The following is a 13,672-nucleotide window of genomic DNA, read 5'->3' on the forward strand; positions in this document are numbered from 1 at the left end:
ACAATTGTCAGTGATCAAATTGACATTGAATTCATGTTGTTTCAAAAGTAGTGTTATCTCTCTGATCTCCGCCACTGCTTTTTTTAAAGATACATTTGTTTATTTGAAAGACAGAGAGAGAGAGAGAGAGAGACAGAGAAAGCTTTCACCTATTGGTTTGTGCACCAAGTGGCCTAGAATTAACCAGACCAAAGCCAATGGCCAGGAACTCCATCTGGGTCTCCTAAGTGGGTAGCAGGAGTCTAAAACTTGGAGCATCATCCGCTGCTTTCTAAGTGCGTTAACAGGAAGCTGGATTGGAAACAGAGCAGCTGGGACTTGAACCCGTGTGCCACAATGGTGTCCCCTCAGCATCAGAGGTGACTGTTTTTGCTGCACATTAGTCATGTTTAGCATGATGTTTTGAAGCATGTACATCTTATCACGCTCATTAATTTATGCAGCCAGTAAAGTACCGTCTTAGCACAATGGTCTTGCTTGGTAGGAAACAAGACTGACTTTTCACTACTTGGAAGAGAAATGACTTAACCTGCATGTGGAAGGTCTCCTCACCTTCTTTGCCGAGTGACAACGATGCGGGTCCTTCGGTGCAAATGTGAGCACAATTTGTGCGTGTGTCAGGAGAGCAGGTTTGGCAGCCTTGTTCCGGAAGCATGAGCTGAAGAGGAATTGCTGAGCCCTCAACTGTCAGAACGTTCAAGGGCAAGCTGGGAAGGCCTCATTCTCATTCCAGGTGAGGGTCGGGTGCCAGGTGCTGGGATCAGGACTGTTGGTGTGATGTGACAGCTCTCAATTATTAGCACAAAAAGATCACTTTTCTTATTACAAGTGATCTCCCCAGCCAGATTGGTAAGTAACTTGCTTTTGGGTTCCTGTCCCTTTAAGCAGGTAGGTGCCCTGCAACAGTTACTGTAACTGAACTTGGCACATTCTCAAGTGTCCTGGGCTCACTCAGGCAGCCTATAATTCCTTCCCAGGCTCTGGCCCTGGAAACCCCCTGTGACCCTGCGTTAAGGAAATAAAATCAGTGTGCTGTCTTGTAAGTAGCCAGAGAAATAACACACCGAGACGATACAGTCATATGTAATTTAGGTGCTGTTTAAAAACATCCCAGGAGTTTGGACTGTTTTTGTTTTTTGGTGGGTGCCCAGGCAGTCTGTGTGGTGTGTATGAGTGTGAATAAAGGGAATGTGAGCACAAAATTCAACAAACACTTCTCTTTTCACCCTTCAGAATAGACAACCTTTCCTGTTTTGTTATATTTGCTTGTGGGATTTCTTTATGTTTTTTTTGTTATTATTTCTTTTTGAAATTTATCTATTTGAAAGGCATACAGACGAAAAAAAAAAAAAAAGGATCTTCCATCATTGGCTTATACCCCCAAATGCCCTCAACAGGCAGATCTGGGCCAGGTGGAATCCAGGAACCCAGAACTTATCTAATGTCACCCAGGTGGATGGCAGGGACCCAAACACTTGCGCCATCCCCGCTGTCTCGCGGGGTGTGAGTTAGCAGGAAACTAGAGCTAGAACCAAAGCTGGGACTTAAATCCAGGAACTCCCACATGGCATGTTGGTATTCCCAGTGGCAGCTTAACTGATGCAACCAATGCCTGCCCCTCCATGCTTTGTTTTTAATTTTTAGGAAATAAATTATTGAAGCAAAGCAAAGGAAAAAATCACCTTTAACCAACATCTCAGGCTTGTCCTTCCTGCCTGACTACTATTACTGACAGTGTGTTAAACATAAGGATTTTTTTAGGTTTAGAATTATATTTAAAGACTGGCATGCAGGCAGCCATGGTGGCTAACCCTGGGGTCAGGGAACCTGGTGGGACTCAGGCTGGGTGACTCAATGCCAATGGCACATGGAGAAGCCCTCAGGCTGCTTGGTGATGTGCTCTGGGGACTTGGGGGGTGTGGGCTTACAGGGGGTCTGGGGGGCGGCCATGGTGGGGGGAGTGGGGGACCTGAGGGTTCATGTCCGGGAGAAGAATGACTACTGAGGTACTACCATAGGCAAGGTCACTGTTCTTGCAGGTAAGCAAGTGGGCTGAGACCGAGAGGTTTGGAGGAGGGAACGGGAGGACCTTTAAGGGTTAGACTGAAATAATAGCACTTGTGGGAGACCTGAGCTGGGGTAATTAGCATCGACCATCACTAAATACCACTCACCGACATACACTAAAGCTAGGGCTGGGAGCCCACCTGGAAGGGCTAGATCACAGTACCCACCAATAAGTCAGAACAGGGGATGAGCCATGGCACTCTCAGTATGTGAGAGATTTAGGTCTGGGGGCAGAATCTGTGGGGAAGTATGTGGGCTCATGCCTGTGGAACTGTAATCTTTGCTGGCATGCACAAGAGCTGTGTCTGGGAACTGGCCTGGTTTGGGAGCTAAAAGGATGCCCTGGCTGGGTTGAGGTTCCCCCTGGTGAGCACAAGAGCCGGAATGGGGACATTGCTGTAGTCTCACTGGGCATGAGTGTGGCCTAGGGAGTGCCAAACTGGACTAGACTCCAGCATCCACTGGTACTCATGTGAGGCAGAGTGGCTGTAGGATGGCCTGGCCTAGGTCTTGACTCCCACTGAACCATGTGAAAGTTGTGTCTGGGTGTTGAACAGGTGTGGCTGGGGTGTAACACCTAACAGTAAGAACAAGAATGGGTGTGGGCTGGTTTGGCAAGGACAGCGTTCCTGCCAGGATAGGAGGTTGAAAAAGTCAACCTGGGCCAAGGACCCACTGTTGTGTGCGAGTTCTTTCGCTGGGAGGATATCTGATAGAAGAGCTTGGGGAACTCTTGTCAGGACACAGTTCCTGCAGGTGAGCGCAAGAACCAAGACAAGGAGCAGCCCAAATCAGACCAGGTTACAGTACCTGCTGTATATATGTGGGTACAGGTTTGGGGGTAAGCCAGGCTGGGCCAGTTCATAATATCCATTGGCATATGTGAGAACCAGTAATGGAGTGCAAGAGGGACCAGGTCAGGCTGCAACACCAGCCAGTTCACATTAGGACTAGGACTGGGGGCTGGCTGGACTGGGCTAGGCTGCATCACCCACCATCAGGAGCTGGAACTGGTGGGATCAGACTGAACCAAACCAAGATGTAGTACCCGCTAGTGGATGCCAAGGTGAGGGTGGGGGTGGTGGGTGCTGGGTCTGTGAGCCCCAGGGACAGGGGACTGACTGTGCCCAGGTCACTTGGCCTGGATCCTTGAGTCCACTTGCAAGGTAGGTGTTGGGTCCATGAGCCCTGGGGGCAGGGTGTCTGGTGGGGCCCAGGTCACCTGACTTGGGTCCTTGGGCCCATTGCGGGAACTGCCCTCCTCAGTGGTGAAGACAGAACAGTGGACAGCAGGCCCTGAGGCATACGGAGGCTGCGGCAGCCCATTGGGGCTTGCAGAGGACATCTGGTGTCATAGCAGAGGAAGGAGAAAAGAACATCTTGGACAACTACTCCAGTCAAATGATGACAGTAAAAATCTGCACGATGGACACTGTAAGGCCAACTATGTCAGCCAGTGGACACTGGAAGGATTTCCTCATCCTTGGATCAGTGAAATCAACAGCATTTCAGAACTATCACAACCACCTGGGCATAACCGTCACAGCACGCTCCACATTGGGACCCTGGTTTGATATCAGATGGCCATTCCCCATCCCTGGGTACTGGGGTGGCTGGGAGGCTGGAAAAAAAAATTTTGTTTAAATCTGTAAGGTCTATATACAACATGTAATATTTGAGGTATTTTATAGGTTTACATAAAACGTATGATATTCTTCATGCTCACAGTACTCATAGGTTTTTGACAACAGCTATCTATCAATAGTCACTTTTTAATGTCATAATTCATTATATGATTTATGGATTTTGATGGACTAGTGGATTTTGATGGGGATTTGGTTTTTCCCATTTCTTTGCTGATAGGAACAGTGATTAGACGCCCATCTTTGTATCTTCCTCCACACATGCATGTGTTTGAAACTATAATTTAATATAGAGGTACTGAATTGTAAGGTATATGCAACCCACACTTTCTTTCTCTAAAATGCTTGTGTCAGTTTATATCCCAACCAGTGTTATACCTGTCTGTGCTTCTACAGGTCCTTGCCAATCTCTGACATCATAATTTTTAGCTTGACCTTGACTGAGTTTGAGCATATTTCCATAGAATCATGGACTACTTGCTGGCAAGTTCTTCCTTTACTAAATTTTTTGGCTGCTCATGTCTTTTGCTTACGTTTCTATTTCACAGTGATTTGTGCACATTCTTTAGATAGTCTGGAAAGAAAGAGAAAAAGAGGTCTCCCATCTGCTGCTTCACTCCCCAGTTAACTGCAAAGGCCTGAGCGAGCCCATAGGAAGTTGGGAACCAGATTCTTCTTTCAGATCTCCTGTGTGGGTGCAGGGCCCAAGGCCTTGAGCCATCCTCCACTGCTTTCCAAGCCACATGCAGGGAGCTGGATTAGAAGTGGAGCACCTGTGACAGGAACTGACTCCCTTACAGGATGCCAGTGCTGCAGAGGGAGGATTAGCTTGTCAGGCCCTAATTAGCACTGACCCTAATTTTAGCTATTTCTAAACACAAATCGAGTGACCTTATGTATGTTCACTAAGCAGTTATCAATACCTCCTATTTCAAGAACTTACTCATCATGCTGTCTTGATCCAATAACCAGAGTGGGAAAAAAAACACAAAAGTCTAGGTTTGGCTCATGTTTCTGGATCAAGGTCAAGGGGCCGCAACTGGTGAAGGCCTTCTTGCTAGTGGAGAGCATCGCCCGGTGAGAAACGGGGAGCATGCGAGACCCAGCCAGCCACACTGAACCCTTCTTGCTCCCATTGGATGTGTTTCAAAAATCATTTAGCTGTAACGTTAGGGTTTATTTCTGTACTTTTTGGTCCACTGGAAATCTAAGAGTGAGTTAATTTCCAGGATTTTGTGACATTTCCTGTTTTATCTTTACTATGGATTTCTAATTTTGCCGCATGGTGGTCAGAGCAAATATTTTGTGTGTTTTTAGCCTTGTACAATGTCCGGTGTGCAATTGAGAAGAATCTGGATGCTGTTGTGTATTACACTCAGTTGGTGTATCATGTGACATTCTCCATTTCCCGACTTCTCTACCGTCTGGTTGCTTTATTGGTATCTCCTAAGTCTTCATTGTGTTGCCTTTCTTCCCAATTTTCTTTAGTTCTTTAGTATGTGTAAGATATCTGCTTTAACATTTTTGTTCAGCACATCTGTCATCCTTTATTTAGTCAAAGAAAATTGCTGTTGGTTAATTTGTTTTCTTGGAATGGGATAAATCCTTCTGTTTCTTCCCAAGGCTGGTGATTTTTTTGTTGTTATTGAAAACCGGATTGAAAATAATGTGGCAATTTGGAAATCAAAGTCTCTCTTCTCTCCAAGAGACCTTTTTTCTTGAATTTGCTTGTTGTTATTATTTTTTTTTTTAAAGATTTATTTTTTTTAATTTTTATTACAAAGTCAGATATACTGAGAGGAGGAGAGACAGAGAGGAAGTGGAGCTGCTGGGATTAGAACCAGCAGCCATATGGGATCAAGGCGAGGACCTTAGCCACTAGGCCACGCTGCCAAGCCCGCTTGTTGTTATTATTACTGTTATTTTTTAATGTATGTTATTTCTTAGCCAAGAATGAGACTGAGCCATAAACCTTATCAGGACTTTTCCTAGCCTGAGTCTTTTCCAGGGTAGATATAAGGTTTTAGTTTTCTTACTACCTACAGTTGTTTTTAAGGTTTTTTTTTTTGTCCTGAATATCTGATTTCCTAAAGGGGAAAAAGAACAACTGAACTACATTAGCGAGCAGGAGTCAGGCTGGCCTCCAAACCCAGGGACCAACATGGGATGCAAGTGTGCTGATGAGTGTCGTGAGGGCAAGGTCAAATGCTCACCCAGATCCTCCTATTTAATCCATCTACATATGAATGAAATTTTCATTTCATTCATTCATTGAATACACCTTTAATTCCAGCTTCTCTTTCTGCACCTTCTGTGACTCCCATAACTCTTATAATTTGTCCTTTTAATAGTGTCTTTCAGTTCTTGAATATTTCTTTTTTTAGCTCGACCCAGCTCTGCTTCCAGCTTTTTCTTTTTTTAAGTTTCCTCCAGGTGACAGAAATATCTTCCAATTCTGAGATTCTTTCTTCTGCCTCCTTCATTCTAGTTTGGAGACTCTGCACTGTACTTTTAATTTGCTCCACTGTATTCTTCATTTCTGATATATCAGCTTTCATTTGATTCATTTCCAGTATAACATATTCCTTGAATTCCTTGAATGCCTGCTTTACGTGTTTCTCATTGTTGATAAAAAGCTTTATAACAAGTGTTTTGATTTCTGTATCCCCTATTTTCTCAATGTCTTGCTCAGTGAATTCTGAGGTTGCAAAGGGTTTTGCTTCTTTGCACGGAAGTGTTCAGTAATATTCATTGTGCCTCTGTCTCTTCTTTTGCTCTTTGTCACTGTACTTCTGGTTGTCAGATTCTTCTCCTTGGGCCAGGTTTCTAAGTTGTATCACCCATAGTTGGTACACAACTTATTGCAGTTGGTACACAACTGTTTGCAGTCACTTGTGCCACTCCCTCCAGTGAGTTCCAGGTCTGGGTTCTTATGTTAGATTCCCACATGGTCTCCATTGCCCAGCTCTTGGCTCACCAGTCTCCACCTCCTGTGATACTGTGCTGAGGCTGCACCATTTTCTGTACAACCTTTCTCTCACTTGCTGTTAGAGCAGTTCCCAGGATTAGGGAGACATCAGGTGTCCTATGTAGCTGGGTTGTTGGTGCTGATCTTGCCAGAATCTATTGGCCATTAGGTCTTTGGCCACATGGGCCTATTTTGAGTTGTAAGATGCCAAAGTTGATACTGTTTTCCATGTGGGAGCAGTGCAATGTACTGAGTTTACTGAATTGCTCCCAACCCAGCGCATGTGCAGCTCGCTGTTGTCCCTGCAGTCTTAAAAGTTTTTCCACACGGTACAAAATGGAGCCACTACTAGAGTTCTGCTGGCTGTCAGGTCTGAGGGCTACCTGGACCTTTCTTGGGTGGAACTGGGTGGAACCTATAGGATGCTATGTTGTTGCAGTTCACTGAGCCAGGAATTAGTTTACTCCCAGCTCAGTGCTTGTGCAGTACTGTCCATAGCCTTTGCCGTCCTACACAAAATGGTGCCTAATTTGGCTCTAGAGGACAGAGTGGGCTGTGAAATCCACCTTGTTCCCACACTGCCCATCTGGGACCTGCCACTCTGTCTCTGCTCCTGGTCAAACAGACCAGCAAGATGGGCAGTTCTTTGTCTGAGTTCACCTCTTGAGCTCTTGGTTAATGCCCCTTCCCACCTTGTTGCTGGTATAGTTCTGCCTGCTGATGCAGTTCGGATCACTTCTCACTGAATGCCACTGGGGTATCAGTCACTGCAACGCTGCACCATTGTTGTCGCTGCTTTCCTGTGTCTGTCAGTCTCCGGGTGCCCCTCTGCTGTCATTCTGTCCTCTCCTATTTCCTGGAATGTGCCCTCTCTGCTTCACACTGGCTAATGTTTTTCCATCTGTTTAAACTTGCCTTACCTATTCTGGCATCTTGACCTAGACTGCTTTCTATTAGTATAATTTATGAAAGTTTTTCATCCATCTCCTGTCTGTAACTTGAATGTTTCAGAGGTGATGTCTGTTAGGTTTAGAGAGAGGCTTTTAGTTCACGCAGAGTTTTATTAGTCACGAGAGAGTGTGTGACAGACTGCTCCTTGGCTGGGGAGACAGCCCAGGACCACTTCCACAGGGTGAGGTGACCACGTTAGGGAAATGGCCACCCAAAGTATACAGCACTGGGCCTTTATATGGGGAATGGGAGAAGGTAGCAGCTCCTCAGTGTGCACATGCCTGAGATTAGTAACAAGTGACTTGTAGCACAGGACATACATCCTGGTGGGATGCTGGGAGTGGTAGGGCATTCCAGACATTCTGATGATCCAGTGTGGATTCACTCTCTACCTCAGTCTAGCTTCCTGCTCTGCCCCATCTAACAATGTCTAAGCGTGGTACAAATATTCCCTCATTATACACACCTTGTAAGCAATTCAATTGGCTTATGGTGAAGAATCATGAATGAATTTTCCAAATTGCTCTTAAAGTCTCATGACTTGGCCAAGTCTAGTAACTTTGCCAAAAAAAAGTCTTGGGATAGCTTGCTTTCTATCAAAGCTGTCTTGTGTTGCTTCCTGTTTGCTAACGAGAGGCCTTCTTTGAATGAACAGTTGATTCTATTATGGCTTTGATTTCTTGTTTTTATTACTTCCCCAAGAGCGTCAAATATGAGAGTGCTTCAAAACGCTTGTGGGAAGAATGGAATTAGAAGATAACTTCAGCGCAAATGCTTTGAAAGCCACACAGTTTTTTCATGAGAGTTGTTTTCTGTGAGCTTTGGAAGACCGCTCAGAGGCTCACGGGGAACAGCCGCCATGCTTTGCCTGTGATTTTCTCCAGCCCTGCATCTTCTGGGGGCTGTGTTCCATTTCATTCTAGTTTCCCATAGTCTATGGAGCACATGCCTTTATTTAGATATTTCATATTTTACTTGCTTCTGCTGTAGTTTGCCTTTTTGGAGATATTTTTCTTTCATTTCTTTTCTGAACGCTTTTTAGATCACTTTAAAAATCCATCTCCAGTTTTACTATTAGTTAAAAAGGTGCCTTTTTCGGGATGTGGTTAAGAACTTGCCTTTTCTAACATATTGGTCACTCAATACCATGTCAATTAACTCCATAAGGTTGTAAACTGTTGTTGATGTTATGTTGTGGCTTTTAATTGGTCAGGATGATTCTCTGCCAGCTCTGCCTTCAGACCAGAGATGGTTTCCCCAAGAAACTGTTCAATTTATCTGGACAATAAGATGTATGGACTCTATGCTTGCAAGGAAAGAATTATGATTGAATTTGAACTGTAATACTGCAACAAGGTGGAGGAATCCACCAAGGGGGGAGGGTATGGAGAGGGGTTGGGGGAATCCCAGAGCCTATGAAACTGTGTCATAAAATGAAATGTAATAAAAGTGCCTTTAAAAAAATTAAACTCTTGTTTTAAGTTATTTTGAAAGTAAATGTGGGCTCGGCGGCGTGGCCTAGTGGCTAAGGTCCTCGCCTTGATCCCATATGGCCGCTGGTTCTAATCCCGGCAGCTCCACTTCCTCTCTGTCTCTCCTCCTCTCAGTGTATCTGACTTTGTAATAAAAATAAAATAAATCTTAAAAAAAAGAAAGTAAATGCGTTTTCCCATCATTTTTACCTGCTGTATAAGTTTTCGTTTGTTTTTATGGGCAGAAGAAGTTTCTTCTGTCTTTGTTCCTCATATTTTATTACATTTTGGGCAAAGAAAAACAGAACCTGTGCTGTTGACTCATATTTCTACTACTTGTCAATTTAAAAGGGGCCACTGAACGGGCTGGCTATTTGCTGACCTGTTGTGTGGGATGGAAAGAGAGTCATGGAGAGTAGATGTGGGTGGGTGGGGGTGTGCCACTTCTTTTGTGAATTGCCATTATGCCTCCAAGAGTAAGTTTTCTGCTATCTTCCCAACAGTAGGTTGTTTGGCCATTTGCAACAAGGTACCAACTGAAGTTGGTTAGCTCCTCCCCTCCTTCAGGGACTCTGTGTGTGTGTGTGTGTGTGTGTGTGTGTGTGTGTGTGTGTGTTTGGGGCAATAGTGGAGGGAGGTGCCATTCTTCTGGGTGGCGCCTTGTCGCAAGTGTCTCCTGAGTCCTTGAGAATGACTGCCCCTGGCTGTTGGAGCTGTGAAGCAGCCATTAAGGAGAAAGCACATGTATTTCAAAGTGCATGAGAAAGATAACTTAGTTCCAAGTTTTCTAAAGTGAAAGCTTTGCTCTAGGTGAAAAAAAGGGGAAGCAGGGGCCTGGAAAGGGGAAATCTGTCTCCTTTAGTCTAGCTGAGGACAATGGCCAGGGCTCTTCAGTTAGGACACTTGGTCGAGTGGCACTCCCCGTACCCCTCCTTTCCTCTCTTGAGTCCCTGTGCCTGAGCCCAGTCTCTGCACTGGGTCTCCCCACCTGCCAGGTGGGATGGAGTTTGGGGAGCCTGCAGTGGAGGTGAGGGTGCTGCTGGATTCCTGGGGATGAGGAGCCAGGCCAGAGAGCAGCCTGCTCCCCTCTCCCTTCCTCTATTCCTCCACCACTCCTACCAGGGCCACCATGTGGCTGAGGTGCTCTATCTTGTGTTTTGTTTGCATTGCTACTTAACACCTCTGGGCCTTCTCTCTGCAGACACTGCTGCTTTCAGTTCTGGGAGTCAGAAGGTGGAAGCAAGGATGGGCTGGCAACGATCTTTCACAGGCTTAGAAACGGCAAGAGTTCGTGTCATTTACATCAACGACCCACTTAGGAACCCTTTCTGCCTAAACTGGATCAGGTGAGTTAAGGGTATGAAGCTGGGAGGCGAGAGAGAACGTGGTGGCTTGGGTCGGCCTCCCACTGTAGATCAGTCCAAGGGATCCCTGGCCTCCCACTGTAGATCAGTCCAAGGGATCCCTGGCCTCCCACTGTAGATCAGTCCAAGGGATCCCTGGCAGTAGTTTTCTCCAGTCCAGAGGAAGTTCCGGTCCATTTCACCTTCTAGACCTCTCTACAACAGCCTTTGCTCTTACTTGTGCCTGTCTATAGTCACTACTATATAGTCTCGTGTCAACGGACACAACTCGGGCAACTGTCCGGGGAGGCATTTTCCTAGGGGGTTCTGAGATCCTCGGAGCTCCAGGTCAGCAGCCAGGTGACCGTGACTGTGACCAGACACTGAACTTCTTCATCATTCTCTTGCAGAGGAATTGGCTAAGTTCTTACATCAGAGTCAGAGACAGTTAAAGCTTGAGAGAAAGGAAACTGGATGATTGTGTATGTATGTGTGTTTAATGTTTATTTCCATCTACTAAAAAGGCAGAGCTATCAGTGTGTGTAAAAGAAAGGCTAGAGCAAAAGAGATTGTCTATCTAGTGACTCACTCTCCAAATGTCTGAAATGGTGAACTAGCCAGGGCTGGATCAGAGACAGACCAGGAGCTGGTAGCTTCATCTTAGTCTCTCACATGGGTGCCAGGAGCCCAGTTCTTGGCACATCATCCTCCGCCGTCCGAGATGTGCTGGTATGAGAAGGCGGCACAGAAGCGCAGTGACCCAGCACTGCAGCTCGGGATGTGGGTGTCACGAGCCTTGCCAGGTTCTTGAAGCTGGATAGGAAGCCAAGCTGGGGATTGAACTTAGAGACTCGGATACGGGATGTGGGTATCCTGAGTGTTGTTTAACAGCTGCCCACTGCTCTAGCTATGTTTTTTTGTGTGATTTTTTTCTGACCTGTGAAGGACATTATTAACATGTTTTATGGTAGATGAAATTGTGCAGAAACAGAGTGTCATCTGGATATTTAGTGGCAGGACCAGAATAAAGCACCAGGCCTCTTAAATGTCAAAATTCATTATCATTCCACATTATTAACCAGCACCTCTGGTTACAGATATTGACAGCTTCTTAAGCATAGCAGCGATTTTTAGAACAAGTCAGGCAGATTCATGTATATGAGGTATCTCTCAGAAGAAGCAGAGGAGTTGATTGGATGATTGGATCCAGCCGAGGATCCAGAATCAGAGAGGAAACCCAGCTCTCTGGACACTCTTCTGCCCTTTGTTTTCCAAATCCATTGAGGAAACTTACCAATATCTTGTTCTCAAAGGCAAACAATGATGAGTGGTCTATATATATGAAAAGCTGGTTTTGAAGTTATTCACCACAGGGACTAGCATTGTGGTATTGCAGGTTAAGCTGGCATCCCATGTGGGTGTCTGTTCCAGTGCAGGATGCCCTGCTTCTGGTCCAGCTTCCTGCTGTTGTGCCTGAGAAAGTCACAAAAGATGGTCTGAGTGTATATGGATGCCCTGGCATCCATGTGGGAGATCTGGATGAAGCTCCTGGCTCTTAGCTTCAGCCTGGCTCATTCCTGGCCATTGCGACCGTTTGGGGAATGAGCTAGCAGATGGAAGATCTCTCTCCCTCTCTAACTTTGTCTTTCAAATAAATAAATACATCTTGAACCAAACCAATAGACAAATTATCCATCCAATGATTTTTAAAGTAGTTGTGGATGAATGGGATTTGTGTTGAAATAATTGGTAGATGAACACTGTGATCCAGTGGGTTAAGTTGCTTCACTTCTGATCCAGATGTCTGCCAATGTGCCTGAGAAAACAGTGGATATGGCTGTAGTGCTCGGACCCCTGCACGTGGGAGACCTGGGTGAAGCTGTTTTGCCTTTGGCCTGACCTAGCGTAGCTCTGGCTATTGCAGGTGTCTGGGGAAAGAACGAGAGAAGGATCTCTCTCTCTCTCTCTCTCTCTCTCTCTCTCTCTCTCTCTGTTTCTAACCCTCTGTCACTCAGCTTTTCAAATAAATCACTGAATCTTTAGAAGAAGTTCACAGTTTGGAAGTGCAGGAATGTTGGTAGCATGGACAGAATGAAACTCCATGAATCTCGTATCTGTTGAAGCTGGGAGATAAGCAGTGGGGTTCATTATCAGGTCTCTTCCCTTAGTTGTGTTTGGGAGTTTCCATAAGAAAAAGATCTATTTCAAGTTTTGCTGGTCAATCAGCACAGTTTTAGTGGAAGCAGTGTGTCACTGGGACACTGTAAGTTATAATCAGGTGTAAAACTTCAACCGTCATCCTCTCTCTCAGGTCTTAAAACAACACTTCCTCTCCAGCAGTGCTTTTTGCAGAATGCATCATGATCTCCATGTAGCTTTTAAAAAAAGATTGATTTTTAAAATTTTATTTGAAAGGCAATAGACAAGATAGAAGAGATCTGCCATTCGCTGGTTCACTCCCCAAATGGCTGTGACAGTCAGACTCAAGCTGATCCAAAGCCAGGAACCAAGAGCTTCTTTCAGGTCTCTTATGCGGGTCCAGGGGCCCAATGGCCTGAGTTGTCCTCCTCTGCTTCCCCAGTTCATAAGCAGGGGGCTGGATCAGAAGTGGAGCAGCTCTGGGACTTGTATCAGCACTCATAGGGGATGCCAGCATCACAGCAGTGTAACACACTGTGCCACAAGGGGGTCATTCTGTACATGGACTGTCTCCACAGTGCTCCGCTTCTCAGATGAGAACCCTTATTCTTGGTGCTGAGACTATTGTCAGGTGGCTCTGGGTGCTTTCTAAGCTTTAGAAAAGCTTTGCTTTACAGCCATGCTCTATGTTTTTACCCACCTGTGATTTACTGATTTACTGCGAGATTTTTCTGTGTTTTCCATCAATGTTACTTGACAGTGGCATTTTCCTTTTTGCCTGCAGCACGGCCAAGTACAGCCTGTGGTCCTTCCTGCCTCGATATCTGTACCTACAGTTTAGCAAGGCGGCCAATGCTTTTTTCCTGTTCATCACTATATTGCAGGTAATGCATCAACGTGTTAGATTGAGATTCCTAAACAGTCTTCAGAGAATACTTGTGAAAAATTCATTTAGCTGAATTCAGATTTTGATGTACAAAAAACATTTAAATACTATGAGATGAAAACTCTTAAAAATACTTCAGTCACTCAGGGAATCACAATTTTTGGACTAAAAAAAGGGGGGGGGGAGCATGTGCATGTACAACA

The 13,672-nt window shown here is 45.3% G+C and overlaps 1 protein-coding gene across 1 annotated transcript in view; it reads left to right on the forward strand.

The window, feature by feature from the left end:
* The first annotated feature begins 600 nt into the window (after positions 1–600).
* LOC101535813 (phospholipid-transporting ATPase IB-like) overlaps positions 601–13,672 on the forward strand; it is a 143,879-nt gene continuing 130,807 nt past the window's right edge. Inside the window, exons 1-3 of the mRNA XM_004577703.4 lie at positions 601–849; positions 10,303–10,447; positions 13,368–13,467. Coding sequence (XP_004577760.4) covers positions 10,347–10,447; positions 13,368–13,467 — 201 coding nt within the window. The 5' untranslated portion in view covers positions 601–849; positions 10,303–10,346. The remainder of the gene's footprint in view (positions 850–10,302; positions 10,448–13,367; positions 13,468–13,672) is intronic.

The sequence above is a fragment of the Ochotona princeps genome, chromosome 12 (assembly GCF_030435755.1).
Source record: "Ochotona princeps isolate mOchPri1 chromosome 12, mOchPri1.hap1, whole genome shotgun sequence".
Taxonomy (NCBI): domain Eukaryota; kingdom Metazoa; phylum Chordata; class Mammalia; order Lagomorpha; family Ochotonidae; genus Ochotona; species Ochotona princeps.